Raw genomic sequence first — 25326 nt, 5'->3', positions numbered from 1 at the left:
GCAAGGAAACACTGGGGGCTATTGACAATTAGTGCTATTGGCACTGGACACGCACCATCCCTCCGGATGGCTCAGGACCAGATGCACAGCAAGCTGACCCCTCAGCTGTTCATTTCGGTAATTAAAATGAATTTGCACCTGTGATACAAAATTAACTTGGGAACCAGAAGCCTCCCAGTCAAGTACATTTGTGGCTTTGCACACAAAGAGACACTGTCAGGAGGCAACTAGTTTTTCAAGCTGTTAGTTTGGGGAGGGCTGAATAACTTCTGCCTTTACTCCTCGGCACCTGGTGCGTAATTTCAAACAAGCGCTCACTTCGGAGGCAACTGCGCCAAAAGCTTAACCGCTGCCCAGCCAGACCACAGGGTAGGCTGACGGGTCAGAACATTTAACAGAAACTTAACTAGAACTAGCTTTTACCTTTCTTTGTACAGTACCAAGCATCACAATACTGTTAGGAATGCAACTGAAGGAAGAGCCCTTATGTTTCCCTTCAGCTGCTTTGTCATTATGTCAAATTCACAGAAGCAAAGCAGAGACACATCAGTGAGAATCGGGGAGACCATGCCAAGGATGTGACTAATCCTTTTACAACAAATTTGGAAATCTTCAGCAGCAGTTGTGCAAATATTCAAAGTGCTTTTCAGCAACTGCTTGCGTTCTGGGTTACATCACCCACACCACAGCTAACTACAAAAGCAAAAGCCACACTAGAGATTAAACACTGTCAAGAAAGCGAGCGTTTAAGCAGCCTTGTGGCCAAGTCCGTAAGCAGGAAGCTAACCCTACCGTTCTGTGGACTGCATTCCCGCTCTCAGCATGCGGAACAGTATGTGCCTGTCAAATTGCAGTCATATTCACAAGATGGTAAGTGTTTTTGGAAAACAGTTTATTTGGGAATTACATAATATTTTAAATTTTCCAAAATACATCTTACGAGATCCCTACAAAAGAAATCTACATAAGTACAACAATATGAAATTAAGTTTGTTGCAACAATCATTAAATACTTACTTCCACTAATATATACATACAAAATGCCAAACTGAACTTTTTTACCCTTGGAATGTGTGCTGTCTTCCAGCAGTTATGCTCCATCTCCATATCCTCCAGTTCCACAACATGAAGACTCAATATTAACACTTTGTACATCCTTTATTATAGGCAAAAATCAAAAGTTTGTTGTTGGGTTTGGTTTTGTTGGGTTTTTTTTAAATGAAAAATTAAAAGTAACACTCTGCAATTTCACAGCTGTGGTAGCTTGTCTACGGGGGTATCAAACTTGAAGTCTGCTGGGAAGAGATCTGGAGCTCGAGGATAGATCAGCCTGTACGATTGTCTAATCGTAACATCAGCCACACCAGCAATATCACCAATTTCTAAGATAAAAAGCAGAGAAGTGATTAGTTTTTACTTTTGACATTCGCAATGAAGAAACCAGCAAGCATAAATTCTCGAGCAGTGCTACACACTTAGCTTAAATCCTAACTCTCCGGAAAGGCTGGTAAAAATGGTTTTAACGACAGTGACTAATATTTTGCATATATAAGTCTGCCTTCTCATGTGCCGTAATTAAACTTCTGCTATTAATCTTGAAGTAATATTTTCAAGTTGACCGAGGATCAAGACTGCAGAAGTCATCAGAAGCATCTAGTCCAAAGTCTACATGTGCCCAGCAATATTCTAATAAATTATCATCAAGATCAGGATCTTCATTTTTGCATTTAACTTAAATACAAGCAGAAACAGCAAAAATCTTAGGCATAGACAAAAAGCAGTAACTTCAGCTAAACGTGAAATGCATTTACCTTACAATGTACAGAGAAGTAAGCCGGCAGCACAGAGCACCGTTTAACGAGCTGAGAAAACACTTGTTTGAGATGCACAGAAACTCTAAATTTATTCAAGATTTAACCAAGTTTGGATTTAAACCTTGAACTGTGAAAGCCTTCAGCATTGTCCGAGGACACCGAAGGAGCACGGAGGCATGTCTCTATCTACGGCAGGCAGCTGAATTTTGTTTCAACGATCACTCCTCTTAAGACACATAATCCAACAGCCCAAGGCGAGTGAGGATGAAGGCGCCGTACTGCTTGGGCTCTACATCACTCACACGCCCAGGAAACTGCCAGCACGACGAAAGCTCCAGGGGCTGAATAAGCTGTGATTAGTGCAGAATAAAGCAGCACAACCTGACAGATAAAAGCTATTCTTTACCTAAAAGCAGCTCTCCACTACGAAATTGCTAGATTTTTAACATTTCTAAACAGGACGAGACACATCAACAGAGCTTCCACAGCCAGCTACCAGCAGTTGGATCCATTTGTCACACCAAGTTCTAACCCCAGCAGCCTCTGCTCCCTTCCTGCCCCGTACGCTGCCCCCACACAGGCCTGTGTCTCTTGATCCCCGGAGGCACAGCCATGCTGCTCCAAAGCTCAGGAACAGCCTGAACTCTCCGTCTTTACCATGGGCTCGCAAGAATCAGGGAGCATGTACCAATCTAGGCGATTCCCTGGCTGCTAGGGTTTAACCACTCGGCGTACTCTAAAGCCAGAACACTGCCTGCCACTGCCCTCAGGTTTGCGTTGGGAGCATTTCAGAGCAGCACAACGTACACATGCAAATACTAGCACGGGTAAAGTTAAAATTAGGCTCATTTGAATGCACTGGTCTATTGCATTCAAGAATTCAACCCCTAGTGCCAGAATAAAGTAAATTCTGTTCACGCTGAGCATAGCCAATTGCTCAGTTTTCATTTTAGGGAGCGGGAGATGCTGGTTTGGTCCTTGCTGTGTGCAATGAGAACAGCACTTCATCACTACTTTGCACAGACCTCATCCAAGTTTCACATTAACATTGAATCCTCTTTCAAGCAGGAAGACATGGGGAAGGGAAAAAAATGGAAAAAAAAGAAAAAAGTTAAGACTTACCTTTCTGTGTTCTTTTTTCTGCAGAAGCTTGTGATGCCATGTAAATGGCTGCCGCTGCTACAGAGATAGGGCTTCTCCCAGGAACCAAATCTAATTCTACAGCTTTACGGGCAATATGCGTTGCTGCCATTTGTACTTGTTTGGGAAGACCCAGATTGGAACAGAATCTGGACATGAAGTCTCCAGTTGTAATCAGATCAACACTGGTTTCGAGAGCTTTCAAAATAAGTTTAAAACACCGGCCTATTTCCTTCTTTGAAATCCTGGACACCGCACATATTTCTAAACAAAGAGTAAAAATTTAGCCTTGACAGCATTTACTCCCCCAAAATAATATATTGAGAATCAAACTTGATTAAGACCCACAAAAAAGGCCAATATCATGAAGGTCACCATCACTAAATAAGCTTCGCACGTTAGTGAAACTTCCGAATCACTTTATCGGTGCACATTTTTCAAAAGGGGATAATTAAGACAGCTTGCTTAATAAGGGAAATTTGGTACTCAATGCCAAAAAAAGCTGCATCCCTGACAGGGAAAAGTTACACATATTTACTGCACAATTGTTGGTTCAAACTCAGTTACAACACTGCCCACCATCCTCCAATCAAAGCAATACCTTTTATGTTTCACCAACACTCAGAATGACTTTCAACTGCTGCATTAAGACTAAAAAGCTTGAGAGCTTTATTATAAATATATTTTATATATTTATAATATATACAAAGTAAGACTAAAAAGCCCGAGAGCCTGCTAACGTCACAAGTATAACACGTGTCCAGACTCCCTCCTACCCTTCCCCAATAAAGGTGAGCTGTAGCTGAGAAGAACCAACTCAAAGTCCAGGAATGAGAAAGCCAACCTCGTACAGTGACAGTAACTAGACCTGTACTTCACAGCAAAATTGAATCTGTATCACTGAAAACTTACCTTTAAATGTTCTTGGAACACCTTCTTGCCTACAGGCTATGTAGAGACAAGCAGAAGCAATAGCATCATTACTCCTTCCCTTCAGGCTCTTTTGCTCATACACTTGCTTGAATAAATTATTTGTTCGATCCTTCAATGCAAGAAGACTAAATTTAATTAACTCTAGGCCATTTAATTAGCAGCAATATCAAAAATTCATGTGCTCATTATATTATGCTAACTAAGTCAATGCCAGAACAATTTAAGGAAGGGAGACATGAACTTACAACTATATTTCTAGGGAGGTTGATTCTGTCTGCCATGTTCGTAATTTCTTTAAAAGCATTCATCATTGCCCGATCAGAGCTGCTCATAGTTCTGCGATTTTGGTACTTTGAATTCCCAAATTCATCAAAACTTGCTGCACCTGTGCCCTGAAAAGAAAAAAAAAATTTTGTCAATAAAATAAAGGCAACTTCCTCCTCATTTCAAGAGTAAACATCTTCCAGCTTTATCCACCTTAATTCGACGCATTCAGTTGCACAAATAACCATCACTGAAGTAAATCATACAATCGAGCACTGTTCCAAACATCAGGTTCTATACTTTACACAAGTCTCAAATTGTGAGTTGATTTCCAAGGACCACAGATTACGCAGGGCTTTTTTTTTTTTTTTGCTAGCGTCACAGTAGTTTAAAGAATGAGTAATACGTAGCCAACGTGTGCACCTCAATACTCCCGTCAGCAATGCTGAGGTCCAAGATTAGATTTTATGCAACCCGTATGTTATCTGGGCTGCATCTGCACTGTGGCAGACTGGCGCCTCAGAAAAACAAAATTTTATGGTCAACTGGAGACCAGTTGTTACAATGATAACTCAAATAGGAAAATGAAGGCATGAGCAAAGACAACATCCAAACCAATGACCTACTCAAAACCCATTTGATACTGTGCCTGCTAGCACCTGCAAGCCTTAATTGTGGCAAAATGTAAATATCCATAGACTCCGCCTTTACAGGAAAACCACAGACCATTTAAAAGAAAAGCTCGAGGTCTTAGGAAAAGTAAGAGCCACCAACTCAACCTGGTAACTTCAAAAGAAGCTTCCTAAGTGCCTTTTTTTTTTTTTGTACCTTACAACCAATAGTGTAAATTGCATACTTCTATTAAATATGCCATCAATTTTGCCCAACTAGAAGGGTTTAAACTGTCTTCAATCGGCCATCAATCTGAAACACATCTAAAAAAAAATGCCATGTCAGACCAGCAACAGCTGATGACAACAATGTGGCCTGTAAGATCAGAACAGCAACATCTGTAATTTATATTGCCTACTTACATGTTTACTGCCAGTGTGCGGGGCTACGAGCTCTCTCAGGCAGAAAATACTTCTTCACAATTCCACATCATGCGTAGAAACCTGGATTCCCTGAATCAGCAAGCATTTATTGCTTTCTGGCACCTTCAAACAATTTAGCTGGGCAGGAACACCCAACATTCATTGCAGACAGATTTGGTCATTTAAACAAGCTGATACGGTGGCTGCTGCAGACAGACCGCTCCGCTGTTCTGTTTTGCCAAGAACAGTAAGCACAAAGCAGATCTAGATCTCTGGCTGACTGCTAACCTGGCTATTCACACCCAGCACTTGCACACAGAGTTCTCAAGTTAAGAAGTCAGCAACCTATGAGGACGCCAAGGGGGTACAACGTGGGGCCAAGACACAGCGAACAAAGGGCAGACCGCACCCTAGCACCTCCTTATTCCTCCCAGCTGCCCAGAGGGAGTCAGAACTCATTTCTTCTTTCCTGTACAGTGTTCTTAGGAATTGCCCTTATATTTTACAACGGCCTATGATTCTGTAACCTTTGTGGTGCACATCTGCATTTAATACATGTTCTTTGGCTGACGCTATTAACGCTCGCTCTTGACCATTCTCTTACACTGTCCCACTTCCCTCGCCCAAGGACTCCACTACACATGGGCTCAGTGGATACCTCTGCTGTTGAGACCTGTATCTGTCGGCACACACACTTTAATGCTGCTGTGGAGACCGAGGACTCCAGCACAGAACCCTCCCTCACAAGTTTCGGTAGCCCCTTGAATAAGCCCTCTATGACAGATGCTAGAATCCAAGATCATTATTGGGCTTTTTTTTCCTGCTCCCTCAAACATCCCCACAAGTTAAAGAACCACGCAGAAAACGATCCTGGCACCAGCACAGCAGAAAGCTGCTTCAAGGGCAATCCTACTTCCCTGACTCGATGAACACTATCCAAAGGTCCCCAGCAAGGTTTAAAAGCAAACAAAGAGCAAGAATCAAGCACAACAAACCTCAGGCCACAAAAAGCATTACAAACATCTGCAACACTAGATCTTCCTTTCATAGATTACATCCCAACAACTTCCCTTGGCCCAAGTTATACAAAACACCCAAGTCTCAGAGCAAAAGGCTCCTTCCTGGCCATCACTCAGTCCCTTGCTCCCAGCAATGCTTTAACACAGCAGCGTGCATCACGGCCTCCTAGACCAGCACCACGCACAAACTTTACAGGGACTGCACATGCTCATGATCTTGCAGATGCCAAAAGAGTGACCAGAAACAAAGGCCTGTCAACCCCGACAGCAAGGCCCCAGTCCTTGTCTATTCAGGCTTCACAGCAGAAAGTTCTTTACCAGGAAACTGCTCTGTCCTGTGCCCATCAAGTATTCCCCTTCACCACAGGTATTTTCCCTGGTCCATCTACAATGCCTAGATTTATTTATTTGGGTTTTTTTAGCGGTTCTCCTAAAACTCTCATTTTTTACTTTCTTGCTGGTACTTATGGATTCCTTTTCCTTTGAATGTTTGCTTATGTATACTGGAAACTAGCAATGCAGCTATAGGCAAGTACTGTTAGCCAAAGGACTTCAGCCTGTCGGTATGAGCATTCTCCAAGAGACATACCCAATATACAGCTCACAACTATAAAAGGGTTGGAAAATACTCTTCAGTCTCAACCATCCCAAAAACCCACAGCAATTCTCCCTGCATTTACTATTTAAATGTACCATCAACTTTCCTTCTGGAGCTTTTCAATTGAGGGACAATGCTTTGTTGGCTTCAGCCCTTGACAACCATGTTTGGAGTCCCTTTTCCTTCACGGGGAAAAAAAAAAAAAAACAAAACCAAAACACACAGAAGCCACAGTTTAAACTGAAATCAAACAGATTTTAAGAACTCTGCATTTTACTGTTGTGGCCTGAGATATCTACTCATACCTTCCCATCTCAGCAAGAAAAGTACTTGTCAAAGTCAGGAGTTCCACCTGTTTGGCTTTCAAACAGAGCAGAAACCGCATGGATACACCCTGGAAACAGCCTCAAAAGACAAGAGTGAGAAAACACGCTGTCCAGTAAACTGTGGTAATCTCTGAAAGGGTTCAATGGAGGTCAGGCTTGCAGTGCTGGCAGCCGACAGCTTTGTACCCTGGTGTATCCCCTTCCATAGCAGAAAGCAGAAGGATCACCAACATCATTCACATCATTGACTTGGGGTTATTCACAGCACCAAAGAATGCCCCCAGAGCCGGCAGCCTTCTTGCCCAGTACAACCAGTTCATTATATAGTCTGATGGATCCTTCTTTTCCGAGCACCAGCCCTTGGTATCTTGGCACTGCTTATCAATACGGCACTTCTAGATCCAGGCCACACAGGCTGACAACAGGCAGCTTCCTTTCCGAGGCGTCTGATCCAAGGATAGAAGTTATACAAGAGATTGCACTGGGTTTCTTGTTCAACCAACCTAAATTCTCTTGTAGTTGCAGTCACTACAAAAAGGAATAGATTCTACAAAGTGTGACAAAAGACAACTTCTTCCACAAGGTAAGTAGCAAAACTCAGTTTTCTTTTAAATTCATATAAAAGCGTTCCTTATATCAAGGCAGATCTAGAAGCTGTTTGTTCAGTTATTTTTCTTGGATTTTACAGAAGAATTTGAGAGATAACTATAATATTCTGGCAATCAAGTCACAACTAATGCCAGAACTCACCATGTCTCCAACTGATCTACACCGTCACCTGATCAACTGCAGCACAGTATCGACTTTCAGGTACTGTTGTGTGCCAATATCCTCAAGATCTGCCTGAAGAACACAAACCACTTCCACCACAGCCAGCTATGCTATTCGTCCTCCTCTTCACAGACAAATTATTCTTTCTTCCAATGCAGGCTGCTGCTGTCTCAGACAGATGGGTCCCTTAAATGCTAAAACCAATTAGGAACTAATCCCTTTGCACGGGCAAAGCAGCCACTCTTTGGCTGCTAGCAGATACAGACCACATACCCCCAGCAGAAAGGAGTCCCAAAGCAGCCCCTCCTGGTTTCGAAGAGGAAAGAGTGACAAAGCCATCCTGTGAAGCGGAACTGGCCCCCTTCTTTTACTACTTCAAGGCAACAGCCAGTCACCAGAAATTACTGTTGTAACTGGCAGGTAGTTCAGACCCCATTTCTACCTGCGTTCCCAGGAGTTTACAATACATCACTAACATGGCGTGCCATGAGAATTATCCATGTCCTCTTTTGGATTTTCCACAATACGGGTTGTGGTTTGGGGGGGGGCAGGGTGTGGTGTGGTGGTTGGTAGTAGGAGTGTTGTGTGGCATGGATTTTTGTTTTAAAGATTCTATTATCATCTGCAGCTCAAGCAGAAAGGAATACTTCTACTCCTTGTCCCATGTGACAGGCTAAAGCAATCTCTGGCACACAAATTTGGGGTCCACTCCAGGCCATTCTAAGACTTGTCGTTAACAGAAAATAAAATCTTACCCTGCTTCATTCTCTGGGACCCATGAAGGCTATTCTGTACCTGTTGGATACTACTTACATTCTTCATTACTACACCAATTTCACCCCTGTTCAGCCACTGTGCATATCTAGGTCAATCCTCATCCCAGCCTATTGCCGGCAGGGACTTTAGAAGACTGCTTGAGAAATGTACTATTTCCTTGGTTTAGTTATTTTTGCGGCAAAATTCATGCCCTTTCTGCACTGATAGGAAATTTCTTCAGCATCTTCCGATATCAGCCATTCTCTCCCTTTCAAATGACTGAGGAAAAAAGCAGATCCTGATACAGAGTTCACATCAATGAGCTGACACCCCAGAGGCCCTGCTCACTGGCAAGACAAACACAGGAACTCTCGTTCAGAACACATCCTGGCTTGTCAGAGATTCCCAATTTACTGTAGAAAATAGGGTGTCTCTTCTGTAATTCCTCCCCATGCAAATAAAATATCCATGGTAGGACAGACAGACCCCTCTACATTCTCCAACATGATCCTGGCAGTTCCAGTACTTGACTTTTACTCACAGGTCTCATAGGTTAAATCACACCACAGTGATGTTTCCACATCTTGTCTTCACTGAATGGCCCTCTGCTACACAAGTTAGATCATGCCTATTCTGAAATGTTCTAGATAACAGCAAAACTGTTTCATTAAATGAATGTGCATCTCTGAAAAATTCTAGATTTCATTGAAAACCAAACTTTTCACCAACATTTATGTCTTTCTCTCACTGAAGCTGCTATCCCTCTTGTTCTAAATGAGGATTTGAACCTCCAGAGAGAAGAGGGTTAACACCACAGCTCACCTGGATACAAATTCTATCTTTAGCTGAAATACCTTTTGTCTTTTTCAACAGGAAGGTTCTAAAAGACCTCAGAAGGTCATTCTACCTACTGAATCAAACTGAGCTCCCAGAAACAAACCCTGTATTTACACAGTCCCAAAATGAGACAACAGTGTAAACCTGGAGCAAAAAGTCCATTTAGCTGTCTGTAAAGGTCTATTTCTGATCTCTATCATATCTGACCAAATCAGTGACAGAAATCCAAGCCCTGAGAACTACAACCTTTCTGGACCTATACAAGTGACATTAGAACTCCAGTGACTTCTACAGCACCACTTCACAGAGCTACTTAGCCACGCCTGGTTTTTTAATGAAGCAGTGCAGAGATTTGTTTGCCTAAACAGAGCCCAGAAGCCACCATAATGCACCCTAAAAATGTAGGGGGCAGCAGTGCTTGGTGTTGTCCAAAACACAAGCATCTACTTGGACAATACTTTGCACAGAAAGGTTCTTTTTCACCAATGGTGAAAGATTATCTGTCCATATCAGTACTCACTAGTTGACTTCATCTCTTTGAAGAATTCTTGGTTGAGAAGTATGGTGCACACTCCCCTATACGTATCCATACATATTTTGGTATGTCTACCTCTTCATCCTAGCCACATCACCGGAACAAAAACTTCTGAGAAATCCTGGTGCACATGTACAACACACAAAGCAGCATTACATTTTTAATTGTTACTTAGCAGCAACTGGACCACCTCTCATGAAACATTCAAAAAGTCCACAAAAATCAATTTGGGTCTGGCAGTAAAAAAATGTAACACAAAGTACAATGAAAACTTACCTGGGTCACTACTTAACTAAAGGGAGTGCATTTGCACCATTAATCTTGGTGCAAATTAATCTTCATGGGAAACAGCAAGATATGGCTGTACCACTAAATTTCAACTTAAATATACATTGAATACTTCCTTCTGGAGCACTCTCACCATGAAAGAATTCTACATTTAGTGCTTCAACATTAACAGGAAGAGTATGTACACCACGCATGTAGATCTCCAGGTCTCCAATATAAATCTGATGCAGATTTTATTACCAAAAAAAAAAAATGGTAATTCAAGTTAGGCACTACTAGCTAGTGAGACCTCAAAACTAAGTATCTGTTATTTCAGAATCATCTTAAACGCACACGTTTTGTTTGCCAAAGCATGTCTTTAAAAGATTGCAACACCAGCTTTTCTATTTATAGCCGCTTACCAAAGAATGGCAAATAACGCCACAACACTGCAAACTTTTCTTTTGTTGAAGAGGTCAGCCCTTTCCTGCTACCCCCAGGAAAGAGCCACATGTTACACACCACTGAAACCTAAGAGTTCAGTTTAAACAAAATTCCTCTGTAAACACATTCTCTAAATAGTTTACCTATGGACATACAAACACGTACGTGACAAAACCACTCACACTTATTAAAATTAAGTATTTTAAGCATTACCTTGCCAATCATTGTACTCAAGTCACCGTCGCTCAACAAAGGATTCTGGGTATCCCCAACTCGAGACGGATCTTTTGTTGCTTTGTCATTGCTGAAAGTTCTCCACTCTGACCCTACGTCTATGACCCGGTCACCTGAGTTCACAGAAAGCAACAGTCTGCGTTAATGTAACATTTTGAAATATTTCATGAAACATTAGGTTACACAACCTGAGCTCTCCCTTTTAAGATGGCAGTCTCCTGGCATTCCCAACAGAACAGTAACTTGCAAGACAATGGACCAAAACTTGGTATTTACACATTAAGTTGAAGGCAATGGGGAAAAAACCTGCAACTAGAGCTGCACAGAAAACATAAATAACTGAAGAAATGCATCCAGAATGCAAAAAGTTACAGTTATCCTTAAAGCATCATGGGGTCTTCAACACACACAAGACATCAAGACCTTTATTTCAAGCTTGAGGTCACAGCTGCCTACAGATGTTCTCAGGGCTTAGACAAATGAGCAAGTTATTGTAACTTAACAAGTTCTCTCACATCTGCCATGTGTCCAAAGTGCACATGTGCATTATCTATCATGCACAATCTCATTAAGCTGTAGTAAATCACTTCTGTGCACAAGCTCCAGGTCCTTGGTACTCTGAAATACACCACTGTCCTGGTTTCAGCTGAGATACAGTTAATTTTCTTTTTAGTAGCTGGTGCAATACTGTGTATTAGATTTGGTGCAAGAACAAAGCTGACAACACACTGACGGTTTTAGTAGAAACATTACCTAGCAACAGCTAAGTCAAGGACTTTTAAATTTCTCAGGCCCTGCCAGCAAGGCTATAGGGGCACAAGAAATTGGGAGGGGACACAGCCAGGACAGCTGATCCAAACTAGCCAAAGGGATATTCCATACCACAGAACGTCACACTCAGTATATAAACTGGGGGGAGTTGGCCGGGGCCTGCCAGTCGCTGCTGGGGGACTGGCTGGGTGTCAGCCAGTGACTGATGAGCAACCACACTGTACATCACTTTTGGGTTGTTTTTTTCCCTTTCCCTCTGGATTTTCTTCCTCTCCCCTTCCCTCTCCTTATTGTTATTACCATCATCGTGTTATTTTATTTCAATTAAGTTGTTCTTATCTGAACCCTCAAGTTTTACCTTCCCCCCCCCCCCCCCCCCCCCCGATTCTGCTCCCCATCCCACTGGGGCAGAGGGAAGCGAGCGAACAGCTGTGTGGTACCTTAGTTGCCAGCTGGGGTTAAACCATGACAGCCACCTTCTAACCCACTAATAATGACATTTTGCAGCTCAATTCTTGTTCTCAAAGGGAGATCTGACCCTGTGCAACTCCACTTACAATGCTTGACAGTATCAACGTGCAATATATACACACAACTATTTCTTCTTAAACTCAGTCTACTCTGTTATACCTGGAAGAGTTTAAATAAAGATTCAGAGTAAGCAGAAAAAGCACTAAATCCAAATTCTCTGAACAAAATAACTTTACTTGCAGTCCTCTATTCATCTCACATTTATCTAAACCAACTTTTCAGATTAAGAAATAACTCTAACCAACATTCTGATGCAGGTAAAAGCCCTGCAAGTCATCACAACAATACAGTCTTAACAAAAAAAAACCAAACACCCCACACATCCCGCCACCACTGGCAGCGCAGTTCATTCTATGCACAGGTCTGGTAAAAGCTTCATCTCAAAGGTGTTGTTTCCAGAACAACACTACAGGAATATTTTTTAATACATGTACAAGAAGTACACTTTTCTTAGTTTTTGCAGTAAAGCAGATTACAGCTCTGTGCAGGGTATCTGAAGAAACTGCAATATAATTGTCACCCTGCTTTGCTAAACTTGCAGAAAAATTTGCTACATTTATCAGTGTTTTAAGCGTGTTGTGAAAGAAGTGTCTGCAAAAAATACGTACCACTGACTACATGAAAAATTTCCAGTATGGAAGTCTTAGTATGAAACCACAAAGAGTGATTTCACATGGTGAAAACATAAGCAGACAGAAAAAAAACACTCTGCAAACAATGGTAATACAAGATATGAAGCTGAAGAAAATACAGGAGCAATGGACAGATGGTGCAACTGCACAATTACTTGGTGGGGGGGGTATCTATTCTGGAGTGGAATTATTCTGAATGAAGGAACTTTATTTTTAACACAGAATATGCTTGAAATTGAAAGCAGCCAACAAACCGTAAGTCGTCACCACAACCAACAAGAATAAATTTAGGTTAGAGGTGTTCTCATCAGTATTTGCTGACATGCTCACAGCTATGCTCCACCTTTATTTACTGCTCTGATGAAAACCAGGAGGGGGTGGAACAAAAATTATCAAAACCTAGAAGGTTAAGAATACAGCAGCAGAGTAAAAGGCAGCACAGATCCATGCTTTCTGCTACAATGGTCTCCCCTCCTTGCAAGCTTGAATTAGCAGAGTGGTGCTCCTCTAGCTCCTGGAGTCTCTGTAAATATTTGATTCAGTAATGCTCCTTCTATGGCCTAGCAGTAACTTTACTTGAAGACAACCCCCCCAATACTGTTTACAGCATCTAAAAAAAGCAAAATGTACTTAAAATTCTGGCATGGTATAAATAGAACACTGAGTACAGGGCAATGATGTAATATTTTTCCACACAAGTGGGAATGACCTAAATGACTCACTCAGGGATCTGCCTCTTGTGAGTTATGAACCATTCCTGCTCTAACAAAAAAGCGTTATATCACTGCCTGCTTTGGCAAACGTCTTACAAACAGAGGATTGAGACTACTATTTCAGAGTGAGAAAAGATTAAGTAGAACAAATCACTGAATATAAAGCATTTGTGTAATTAAGATGCAGTATGCAAATATCTTTACTTTGCCAGGAGATCTGCTAATGCAGAAGTTTTTCTGTATACTCAGTGTCTAATGTAACAGGTCCTAGGAAGTGCATCCCTCCTTCAAAAGGCTTCTATAAAACCATGACACAAGCTACAACTATTAACTAAAATGGAATAGGCCAAAAGGTTTCCATAAATGGAAAATATACTCAACTACAAGCAGCTAATTATCCCATCTGATACCAAAAAAACCCGTGGCATTTATTATTTTTAACTCTTCAAAACACAAAAAAAAAGTTGGAACTGTGATGTTATGATAGATGCAAATAAGCCCCACCCTAAGTAACTGAAAGAAAACCTTAAAATACTAAACCCTGTCTTACAAAAAGCAGTGTAAGGAATCAGCCTTGAAAACTGGTCCCGAGTTAACATTCCAAGTCCTAAACTGAATTTGCTGGGTCATACACAATGGAAGCACCTGGAAAATGGGTCTGACAGTCAAACATCAGAGTCAAAAAAGTTCCCAATAAGTACCTTATAAAATAGTCTCTGCTTTCTCACATCATTATTATATTGGTTTTGGCAACAGTATCGAGCTCCGATAAGTATGGGAGTGGCTGCATAATCCCTTCACTACTTCCTTTTGATGCAGTTCTTTTGAACAAAAATAAGCTTCACTAGAAAGGTTACATTAGACACTCCTTTATTTAACCTTCATCAAGCACACGAGTTCGTCTCCTCAGCTTCCTCCTCTGAAGCACATACCAAAAAAAAAAAAAAATGCAGTTTACAGGACCCAATATTTATGGAACCCATATCCAGATTGATATCCTGAAGCATCTTTCTGAACATACAAGTTTTTCCTCCATTGCCCCATTGCATTTCATAAACTCTTCCAGTATTCAGTTACTCTTTAAAATAAAAGTCTAATAGACTAACACACAGGCTGTAGTAGAAATCCACACTGCAAACTTCACTGACTCAGTTACCCACCATCTGAAAAGCTCATTTAGTAAAATGCAGAACTGTTATTCAGAACGGAAAACCTCAGACCAAGGTTAGTTTTCTTCACAACTGCCAAATGCAAAGAGCATGAGCTACAGAAATGGAAGAGTAATGGCTTAAAATATCTACATATCAAATTATAAGTTTATTCCCTCCCTAAAAAAAAAAAAAGGTGATTTTTCAAAGGAATATATTTTCATTCAACAAGCCCTGATTTTGCAATTACATTACAGAGAAATAATACCAGCTATTTAAATGTTGCACTCCGCTTGCAGTAACACATAATACACACATATTTCGTTCTCTTTCTGCATTTGGTATTATCTGTTATATGAAGACAATATAGCTGCAAATTGAAGAAGTTTAATCAAAACAAGAAATAGGATGAAATTCAAGCATCAAGTAATGTTCTCTTCCATATCCAGTCTTGAAGCAGTTTTGAGAAGGTACATTAAGTCTTTTTCAGAGAAGCTCTAATGTTAGCTGAACATTGCATCAAGTTCTACATATTATTAACTAATATTTTAATTGTAACATAAACATGGTATTTAAGTTTATTGTACCGAAATACCAATTGTTTCTACAGAATGGTCCATTCTTACAGTTAGTTAAGGAATCTGCTGCCATCTAGTGAGCACATACATTAAGACTTTTAATTAAAAACACTTTACAGTGCCAAATTGAAAAAATGTAGAGAGAATTACAATTAATTTCAGTCAACTTCTTATTAACTATAGTAACGAGGTGCTGAGACAAACTACAATGGAAAACCTAGGTAGCAGACTACAAGCTGAAGAGGATGACAAAGACACGTAACTGCACAGAGCCAAGCTCAACTAAGCGTTCTCTTTTCCAGGCGAACAGTGCCAGCTCTCGGCCTCTCCTCATACAGAAGATGCTCCAGTCCCTCCATCGCTTTCCCAACCTTCTGCTGGACTTGCTCCAGCAAGTCTCTATCTGGTACTGAGGAGCCCAGAGTTAGACACAGTACTCCAGATATCTACTCTTCCACATTCTATTTATTAGCTTACACACTGCCCCATACAGTAGTACTCAACTTTATAGCTTCCAAAATATAAACTGAACTTTTTTTGTTTTCAGTTTTAGAACTTCTGTTTAAGACCAGATGTATTAGATGTTACCAAAGAATAAACTCCCGGGGGGGGGGGGGGGGGGGGGGGGGGGAGGGGGGGGGGGGTACACCCATGCCCACAATTTTAGTGAGATAGCTTTTTTCTCCAAGATTTCCAGCCTTTTGTAAAATAGCAACTTTTTTGGCAAAAAGTTATCTTGTTTTCAATACATTGTCAACATGACAAATGTATCATCACCAACAGCAACACCAGCCTATTCACAAGACTCAGCTGAAATAAACAGAACTAGAACAGGCTTTGAGATGCTAAACAAACCAAGTAACACACACAAAAAAAACACTGACAAAAAAAGACACAGAAGACTTTTGACTAGTTTCCAGACATCAACAACATCATACTAGTAGCAACGGGCAATTATGGATTTAAACAGACAACTTAGTACTGCAGGTAAACCACTGTTACAAGAGCAAAGGCTTAGCAGCTCCTACATATCAAAACGATGACAAATGCAAAAGGACTTCCAGGCTTCCTAAGCCATCAACTTATTGTAATAGAGGAAGCAAATGAGTAGACATGTTTAAACAATCCAGTGGACAAGTCTGGTCAGTTGAAGTTACACCTTTCCAGGACTTGTGGTCTTTGAAAGACAAACAGCTCAAGTACTTGTGAAGGATGCTCCAAACTATAGAATCTCAATGAAAAACGTTGTGCCTGATCTACACTATATCACAAAAATAAGAGGCTTTTGACTCTTGCATCCATCAGGGTTGTTCAGATTATTTATAGCCCTTATCTGCCCTAAATCACTCTGCCAACTTGACACTGAAGTAAAAAATTTACAAAAAACATACCCCAAATTGGATGATTCAAAAATGTTACTGATACTCCACTAGACAAATTAGCACTTCAACTAACAGAAGCATTCTTCACAGCAGCCCTCAAACACCTTCAGTTCCCAGCTCAGAACCCACTAGAGAGTCTCCTCCATCCTCCAGGCGACTTCATGCTAGGAGCAGTACTTATCGCAGAGCCTGACAAAAGATGCCAACTTTTGACATCCAAAGCCTAGGTTTCCACTGTGACAAGCGTTCTTGCTCTAACAACAAGAACCATCACCCTTGTCTTTAAAGTTGAAATGGGTTAGACTTAACACAGACTATTTGAAATGCTGACTCAAGAAGGCTAGCAAATGACTTTCTTAATATTACAAATTCCCTGTGTAAATCAAGCATCCATGAATGCTCATGCAAAAAAGTCAACTACTACTTTAGCTACCAGCATCCTTCATTATTAGCTTTCTGTGGATGCAAAGAGTTTTACAAGCAGGGGACTAACTTTTGCCAGATACTTTTCAGTGCTCTGGACACCCAAGTACAGTAACCAGATAAAGGTGCTAATACGCTTCCATACCTAACGATTTTTTCCTATTTCAGTAATATTTTACATCGAGATTTCACATTTCTTTTTTAAATGTTGATAATACACTCAAAAATACTTAACCAGGAACACACACCCCGAAGAAAAAAGATTTTTCACCATTTGGAGGTGTAAAGATACTAGAATAGATGTAACTGCCCCCTACTGGAGTCAGAAATACTTAAGCACCTTCTCCACTTAAAGGATACTACCAACTGCTTTTTAAAAACAAACAAAAAACAGAAAATTTTCTTCCGTTTTCATAAAATCACCATCTATGTATAAATGCAATCAACCTTATCCCTAATAACAGACATCCTGAACAACGGACTAGCCAGAGAGGCAATTGTGAAACCCCTTCCTACTCATGTGCTATATCATAGAAGAAAAAAATATCTGCGGCACAGTTAAATCTTATCTATCCTTCACAGACCATACCTGAATTTAAGATGCATCATTTAGATCACAACCTTTTCAGAAGCATTAGTGTCCTGGTTTCGGCTGGAATAGAGTTAATTTTCTTCTTAGTAATTAGTACAGTGCTGTATTTTGGCTATGATGTGAGAACAATGTTGATAGGACAGATGTTTTCAGTTGTTCCTGGGTAATGTTTATACTAAATCAAGGACTTTTCGTTTCTCTGGCCCTGCCAGCCAGAGGGCTGGAGGGGCACGGGAAGCTGGGAGGGGACAGCTGACCCAAGCTAGCCAAAGAGGTATTCCATACCATATGACATCATGCTGAATATATAAAGTGGGGGGAAAAAAAGAAGGAAGGGGCATTTGGCATTACGGCATTTGTCTTCCTGAGTAACCGTTACGCATGATGGAGCCCTGCTGTCCTGGGGATGGCCGAGCACCTGCCTGCCCACGGGAAGTGGTGAATGAATTCTTTGCTTTGCTTGTGTGCATGGCTTTTGCTTTACCTATTAAACTGTTGTTATCTCAAACCTTGAGTTTTACATTCCTTTCCAATCCTCCTTCCTATCCCTGTGGGTGGCGGGGAGTGAGCAAGAGGCTGTGTGGTGCTTGGCTGCCGGCCAGGGTTAACCCATGACAATCAGCCAACCAAATATTCTGACAGAACTTTGCAACAGCCTTACTGCCGATCATAAGCTATTGAACCACTTCCCTCAAAATTCTTTAACTGAACACTCTTCATAGAATACATAGAACACAGAATCAACATCTGAATATAGGTCAATCTGATTCAAAGCTTTAAGCAAGTTGATATACGTCCAAGAAGTCTCACCAGCTGAAGACAGACTTCTGTTTTTTTTAAGAAAGCTATCCAAAAAGACTCCATACAAGAACACTGTTCTCTAAGCCATATTACCTGCCTACTGAAGCAGACAGGACTAAACAGTTAAAGTCACTTACTACATGCTGAAAATAAACCTCTCACTGCTTCAACTCCTGCACACAAAGACAACATTTAATGAAACTATAGAATAGTTTAAGGGAAGTCTTAGGTCAGAAAGGCATTCCTATCTAGCCGAGACACTACACAGCCACACATGCCACTAGACTCATTCTTAGCCCCCTCTGAAATTCAGCTCACCGCCTTGCTACATCAAGAAAATTCAGTGCTTTGTATTCCACTTCGGTTCTGCTTTCTTCAGCCTCTTCTGGCATATCAGCTGACTTCCAGCCTTTTTTACTGCCTAAAAGGTAGTAAGCAAAATATTTGCCTGTCAAGAAAGAGGATTTACTAGCCTTGTGTTCTTGAACAAAATGCTTCTCCCCTGCCAAGTCTGTCTGAAGAATGAGATATGGTCAACATTTTAAATGAACACAGAACTAACTACTTCTCCAAACCCCAAAAACCTCTCTTAGTGAATTCTCAAGGCAGCACATGAACAATTACTGTACCATATATCCTAGAATGATTTGAGAAAAGTATGTATAATAAAACACAAGATTCATGACAGCAAATATACTTGGACAGACTAGTGAAGTTTCAGATGCACATCAATCCAGACTAATAACAAGATTCCATGGATAACTGCAATTTAGGTCTCTGACTGCCTTTCACGCAAAAGGCAACTAGCAGGAGGAAAGGTTAACAAGTTGGAAACAGTTACCATGAAAAGACAGAACACAAGCTAATCCAGGAAAGGTAACAGTGAAAAGGCAGATGAGTTTTTAGTAGACTGAAGCTGTATTGTGAAGCAGCAATAAAACAACCACCAGCTTCAGTTATACTGGACATTACAAGATTTAATTGTTTTAATACTGCACAGCAAAACAGTACAGTTCACTTAGAACAAGCAAAAAATGCTGTGCAAATAAAAATAAGCATCCTGGATTTAACTTGAAATTTCAGTCTGAGACACTCGGAACACCCCCTATGAGTACAAAAACCCTTTGACTGAAAATCTTTCTCAAAATCCCAATATACAGCTCTGCTTAAGACATGGAATTCAACTGTTAGAAGAGCTCCTCCTCCTCGCCTCCTGCTCCCTCCAACTTTTCTACTGCTTCACCCTTTCAGCAACAGACCTTTATGGCTGAGGTTGCATTTATCAGTGTTTAAACACTAATAAATACTATAAATAATAGTATATAATAAATAAATAAATAGTATATAAATAACTAAACACTAATAAACACTAATAAATGCAACCTCAGCCATAATACTAGTTATTGATTTCACCTCATATTCCCAGAAGACTATGCACCAGCTATTTTATCCTATGACAAAGTTTTACATTTAATAAACTCACAGTCTGTCCACAAATGTGAAACTTTAGTACTTCCCCATAGCAAGCAAAAAAAATACCAAGTGGAAATACTTAGTTTAGTCAAAGACTCTTTACTCTTATTTCACTTAAACTGTATTAAAAAAACAGTGAAGTCACATCACCATGTACTTTACAACAGTAAAGTAAATGCACAAATTCAGCATTAGCCATTCTGTTCCACATACACCAGCAGTGCTCTGCAGACACCAGAATCACAGTATTTTCAAATAAACATTTAATACTTCTCTGGCTACAGAGTACATTGAGTCTTTGGGGTTTAACTATTCTAATTATTCCTCTTCAGTGATAAAGGTCTTACTAATTTTCAGCCAACCTCAAAACACATTCTTATTGAGCCCTGTTCACATCAGCTACACATCATGACCTATATAAACCTTGAAAACACAAATCCACAACTTTTCTATGTAAAAGCAGGAAATTAAATCACTACTCTCTTAAGGGGAACGTGTATCACTGAATCTGTAACAAAAAAGTAGGAAGTGTTCTCATTTGGAAACAAAATGTTGTCTTCACTCCTTTAAAATGCTCCTACTTCATACACGTCTCCAGAAAACAGACATCAAGAATTGGATGTTTTTCTCCTGCTCTAAATTTCTTACCAGACTAGAAAAGAAAATGCTGAACGTTCACATTTCTGTTTGGTCATGCACTCTTCAATTATTTATCTTCATCTGATTTAATTGGTTTTCCAAACTAGCTGCTAGATACCCTAGCTAATGAATTGGACACATGCAGGTAAACCAAATTGCTGAAGGAAAGCAAGACAGAATGAGAACAATCAACACAAAAATAAATGTTGAAGCCTTTTAGCGATAAATCCATAGAAAGACCTACTTAAAAAAACACTGAACTCTTAAAGAAAAAAGACTTTTTACCCTACCAGTAATGCTGGCTGTAAAGGACTAAGACCATTTTAAACATATTTTAAAAATTCAACTCAGCAAAAGTTTTTATAAATATTCTAATGATTTTGTTCATCAAAAATGCTGACAACGTGAACTAAAGGAATCTCCAATGATGTTGATTCAGAAGAGACCAGAGAGTAAATCTCTAAAGCAAGAACACCTTGTGAGTAGGCAACAGAAGGCACACCAAGTGAGACTTCTCAAACTCAGGTTCTAAAAAATGAAATGTATTAAGCAAAACCTTTCCCTCTTCTTCTAAAGCCAGAAATATCTAAAAAGTTATGAACTGATCAAGATGGGCTTTTCTAAGCTTTGGTTCAACTTTTATGGTAGCCACACAAAGACCTGAACATGGACCAAGCTACTTTTAAGCAGTAACTTCGAAGCCTATTACTGTATTTCAATTGGAAATATTGCTGTAGATATTTGAATTTTTAACCAGCAAATGTATTACAATTCACTTATCTTTACCAGATTTTTTTGCAATTTAAACAAGCCCTTCTTTTAACAAACCAAGTAACAATCCTCCCTCTTGCCTTTTACATGGTTTCATAATTTTAAAATATTTGAGTACCAGTTTCCTTTAACATTTACTTTACAGCTATACAGAAGTTTGCTTTTTGCATAAACAAGATGCACATATTTTAGTCACCTGGCTAAATTAATACTGCTTTTGCTGCAACTTATTAAGGCTTTAGCTTTACACTAACAGCTGTATGAAAATTTTTACTTGGGTGCAAGACAAGAGCCAAAACAAAATCACCACAGTCTAGGAGACAGGATTATAAAACTATCTGAAATATTTAGCACCACTGGATGAATCACGTGAATGTGTACCCTCAAAACAGAGATTTTCTTTTGGTCATGGCATGTTTAAAAAAATAATTTATTGAGTTAGGTTTAAACAATCATAACATGAGCATGAAAAGTTTCCCAGGCAAAAGGAATAAAGATAGTAAGATACTCATCCTAGAAAAGATACATAAAAATAAATATGCAGCATGTTCTATGACAACGTGGTTCTCTCTCCCACTCAAAGACAATGCCTAAAAGGCCTTTAATTTCAAATATTCCCTTATACTTAGAAATATGTTTTAGCCTGTGGAAGTTCTGCCACATGAATAGAGTAAAAGAGCTCAGCAAAATTCAGAGGAAAAACTGCATATTTACTTTGGATAATATTAAAAGCCTTAGGAGAAATAATTAACAAAAACAGGTGCTGGCAAGGATATCAAGAGAAATCCTTTAGGGCAGAAGATAACCTCTAATGGCAAAGAGGGATTAATTTTTTTTTTTTTTTTTTGGTAAGCAGACAAAGAGCTTTTATTACATTTCTTATACTTGCCTGACTGAAACAACAGTCATGATTAAAGACAGAATACTGGACTAGACAGCACAATAGTCTAATTCAATATGGCAACATATTTTAAATTTTCAATCTTTAAAGAGAGTTATCATACACCAGTTTTGTGGGAAAACAATCTACATGCACGATTTTAGTTAAATACAGTTCCTAAAAATACGAATAGCTACTTACCCACTACTAGTCCACACTCAGAACAAATCATATCACCAGCTCTGTAATCCTCTACTAAAATGGAATCTGGATGATTTGGGCAAGTCACTCTTGGAAGTACATCCAAACTAAGGAAAAAAAAAAATTAGAAGTGTTAATTACTTTTAACCAAGCAGGCTGCAAATCCAAAAGCCTAGGAGTTCCTTGCTGAAAAGAACACTGTAGTAGTACAGAATTTACAGCGACCTGAATGATAAAACATTACCCTGAACAACTGAACTTCACCTTTTAAATACTGTAATAATACATTTGACAATCAAGACTTCAGATCATCTTAAATTCCAATTTTTTGTGATGTATCTTGTACCTAAACCACTTCAAATTACAGCATGAAAAATGTAAATAACAGACATAATTAAGTGCAGTCTAATTCACAGTCTGTTACTAAATGAGGATCCCCAAGAAGTTTGTGGTGATTGTTTCATTCCAAGTGAGCCTTCTCACTCGTTCCAATCAGGTCAATGTTACTTACCAGGTCCTTAATTCAGGAAGTAGTACACACACTATGTATCAGAAAATAGCCGATTCTACCACTGTTTTTTTTTTTATTTTCATGTATTTGAAGAAAAAGTCTCATTTTAAATTAAGCAACTCATTAATTGTGAGACCTTCACAAAATACAAGCAGCTCGTGAAGGGGATTATGTGACAACTGCTTCTTATAACAGGCATCCGTCCCACATGCATCTTCAGGAGTTACAGCAGATATAAAAAACTTCCTATAAAGCATTAGTTCTATTTAACACAACAGCTTTTAGCTACTGATTACAGTAAAAACTAATTGCTTTCAACCAAACGTTTTTAAACCAAACACCAAATTCAAGCAAATTCTGTTAAAACTGGTAATTTCAAAATTGGAATAATAAGTATTTACAATTGGGGTCCGTATATTCAACAAAGCCATTCTGCCTGAGCTAAAAAGCAGAGAAGGTACAAAAGCTGATAAAATAGAATTTGTTGTGAGCACCCATCAACCTCAATCTGACCATGCAAAAAAAACCCCTTCTAATCCTTTCAATTGTAGAAAATATCCCATTGAAAGCGTAATTAATCAGAGTTTCCCCCTTTCAGACAAGTCCATTATTTCAGCCTATATTATTTTTTACTTTTTAGGTGTTTCTGATGAGTGAAAAAATAACAAAAACAACCCCACCAAAAAAAACCAAACATTTTAATCCAGTGACTGTCCAGAAAAATATCTAAAACTTGAAACCAAAGTTGAAAACCAACATCGCTATTACTATTAAAGCCTCCAGAAAGAACATGCACACACAAGATCTTCAGATGCAAATTATGTTCAAAATACTACATAAAAGCTCTTTAAATTACTTTCCTTCTCACTACTCCCAGCCAGTAGTTTCATATGACAAGACAAAACTGTTGACAAAGCATGTGAAGCCACCTGATGTTTGTCATTACGCACATGGCTAGTGACACACCGAGCAAAAGAAAAAAAATAAAATCAAACCCAGAGGCCTGAAAGCATGCTAACATTGTTTTGTTTCAGACTTTACCTTCGCAAAACATTGTAACAATTAGCTTTCCTATGCCAGTTCTGACCCATTTACTTGGCCGTATATTTTGCACTCCTTGTAACATTACAGCTTCAGCATGCTGAGCCAACTATAGCAAAGGAAAAGGCATGGCACGCGTGTGAAGGTCCGTATCAGCAAATAGCTCCCGAGTTGCAGTAAGACACTGGGAAGCACTCCCTGCATCCTAGGACAGGTTCTGCAGGAGTAAGAGTCGCTCCACAGCCCGCTCCACGAGCCATCCTTCATTCCCAACTCGAAAGAAACCCCCGATGCACCTCCAGGGAAAAGGACTAATTCGGAGCCCGAGACCCGCTTGGCCACTGAACGGTGGCTGGTACGGATTTAGAAGCCTAAAAGCTGCTGGCAGGACCCGATAACCTGGAGCCACGCCAGGGAGCTGCCACCTGGGCTCGGAGCGGCGGCCGAGCGGCACCGGGGGCTCCGCGCCCAGGCGGTGCCCGCCCGTGGGATACGGCGGGAGGCTCCCGCTGCCCGCCCGCCGGCCCCGCACCGCGCCCGCTGCCCGCCGGCCCCCTCCGCCACAGCCCCGCGCAGCGGCACGGAGGGACGGCGCTGCCGGGGTGAGAGCTCGGCCCGCAGGAAAAAGGGCTCGGTCACGAGCGCCGGCATACCGAGCTCACGGTAACGAGGGACCCCGGAATTGAGTCACAAACGGCCACGAAATCCCCTAACGCGCTCGCTTCCTCTCGGAGCGCTACCGAGCAGGAACGCCGCCCCAGCTCGGCCGCCGCGGCGCTCCCGACCTCCGGCCGCCCCTCAGAGGCCGCTGGCCCGGGGGAGCCCGGCCCGGCCCACACGGGGAAGCGCAGGGAGGCCCGCCCCCGTCCCCTGCCCCCGCGGGAGCCGCACACAGCACGGCCCTGAGAGACGCGAAACCCGAGAAGGGCCGGCGCCGCCGCCAACCAAGCCGAGGACAGCGGGGCCGGGCAAGGTCGGCGACGGCCGCCGGTCCCTCCCCGGGTGGCGGCGGCAGAGACAACGCGGCCATTTTCTCTCCTGCGCCCCGGACAGGAAGAGATGGCGGAGACCCTCCCGCCTCCCCCCTCGCGGCCCTCCTCCGCACGGGCCCCTCCGAGCGCCCAGGCCGGCCTCCCGTACCGGCTCGTGGACGCCATCTTGCCGCCCTCCTGCCGCAGCGCCAGTGTACACTCAGGCGGCGGCGCGTCGTTCCCGCTTATATAACGGCAGCGGTGGGCGGGGCCCGCAGGCGCTCGCTACGGGTCGC

General features: G+C 41.0%; 1 protein-coding gene across 1 annotated transcript; it reads right to left on the bottom strand.

The window, feature by feature from the left end:
- Window positions 1–875: 875 nt before the first annotated feature.
- Window positions 876–25326, bottom strand: GTF2B (general transcription factor IIB). Its single transcript, XM_055724212.1, has 7 exons — window positions 25200–25326; window positions 22508–22614; window positions 10952–11085; window positions 4133–4279; window positions 3867–3996; window positions 2937–3218; window positions 876–1382 (listed from the first exon to the last, which is right to left on the bottom strand). The coding sequence occupies exons 1-7, from the start codon at window positions 25214–25216 to the stop codon at window positions 1249–1251; spliced, it is 951 nt and encodes a 316-aa protein (XP_055580187.1). The 5' UTR covers window positions 25217–25326; the 3' UTR covers window positions 876–1248.

The sequence above is a fragment of the Falco cherrug genome, chromosome 12, assembly GCF_023634085.1.
Source record: "Falco cherrug isolate bFalChe1 chromosome 12, bFalChe1.pri, whole genome shotgun sequence".
NCBI classification, from domain to species: domain Eukaryota; kingdom Metazoa; phylum Chordata; class Aves; order Falconiformes; family Falconidae; genus Falco; species Falco cherrug.
This window is presented reverse-complemented; position numbering and strand designations above follow the sequence as displayed.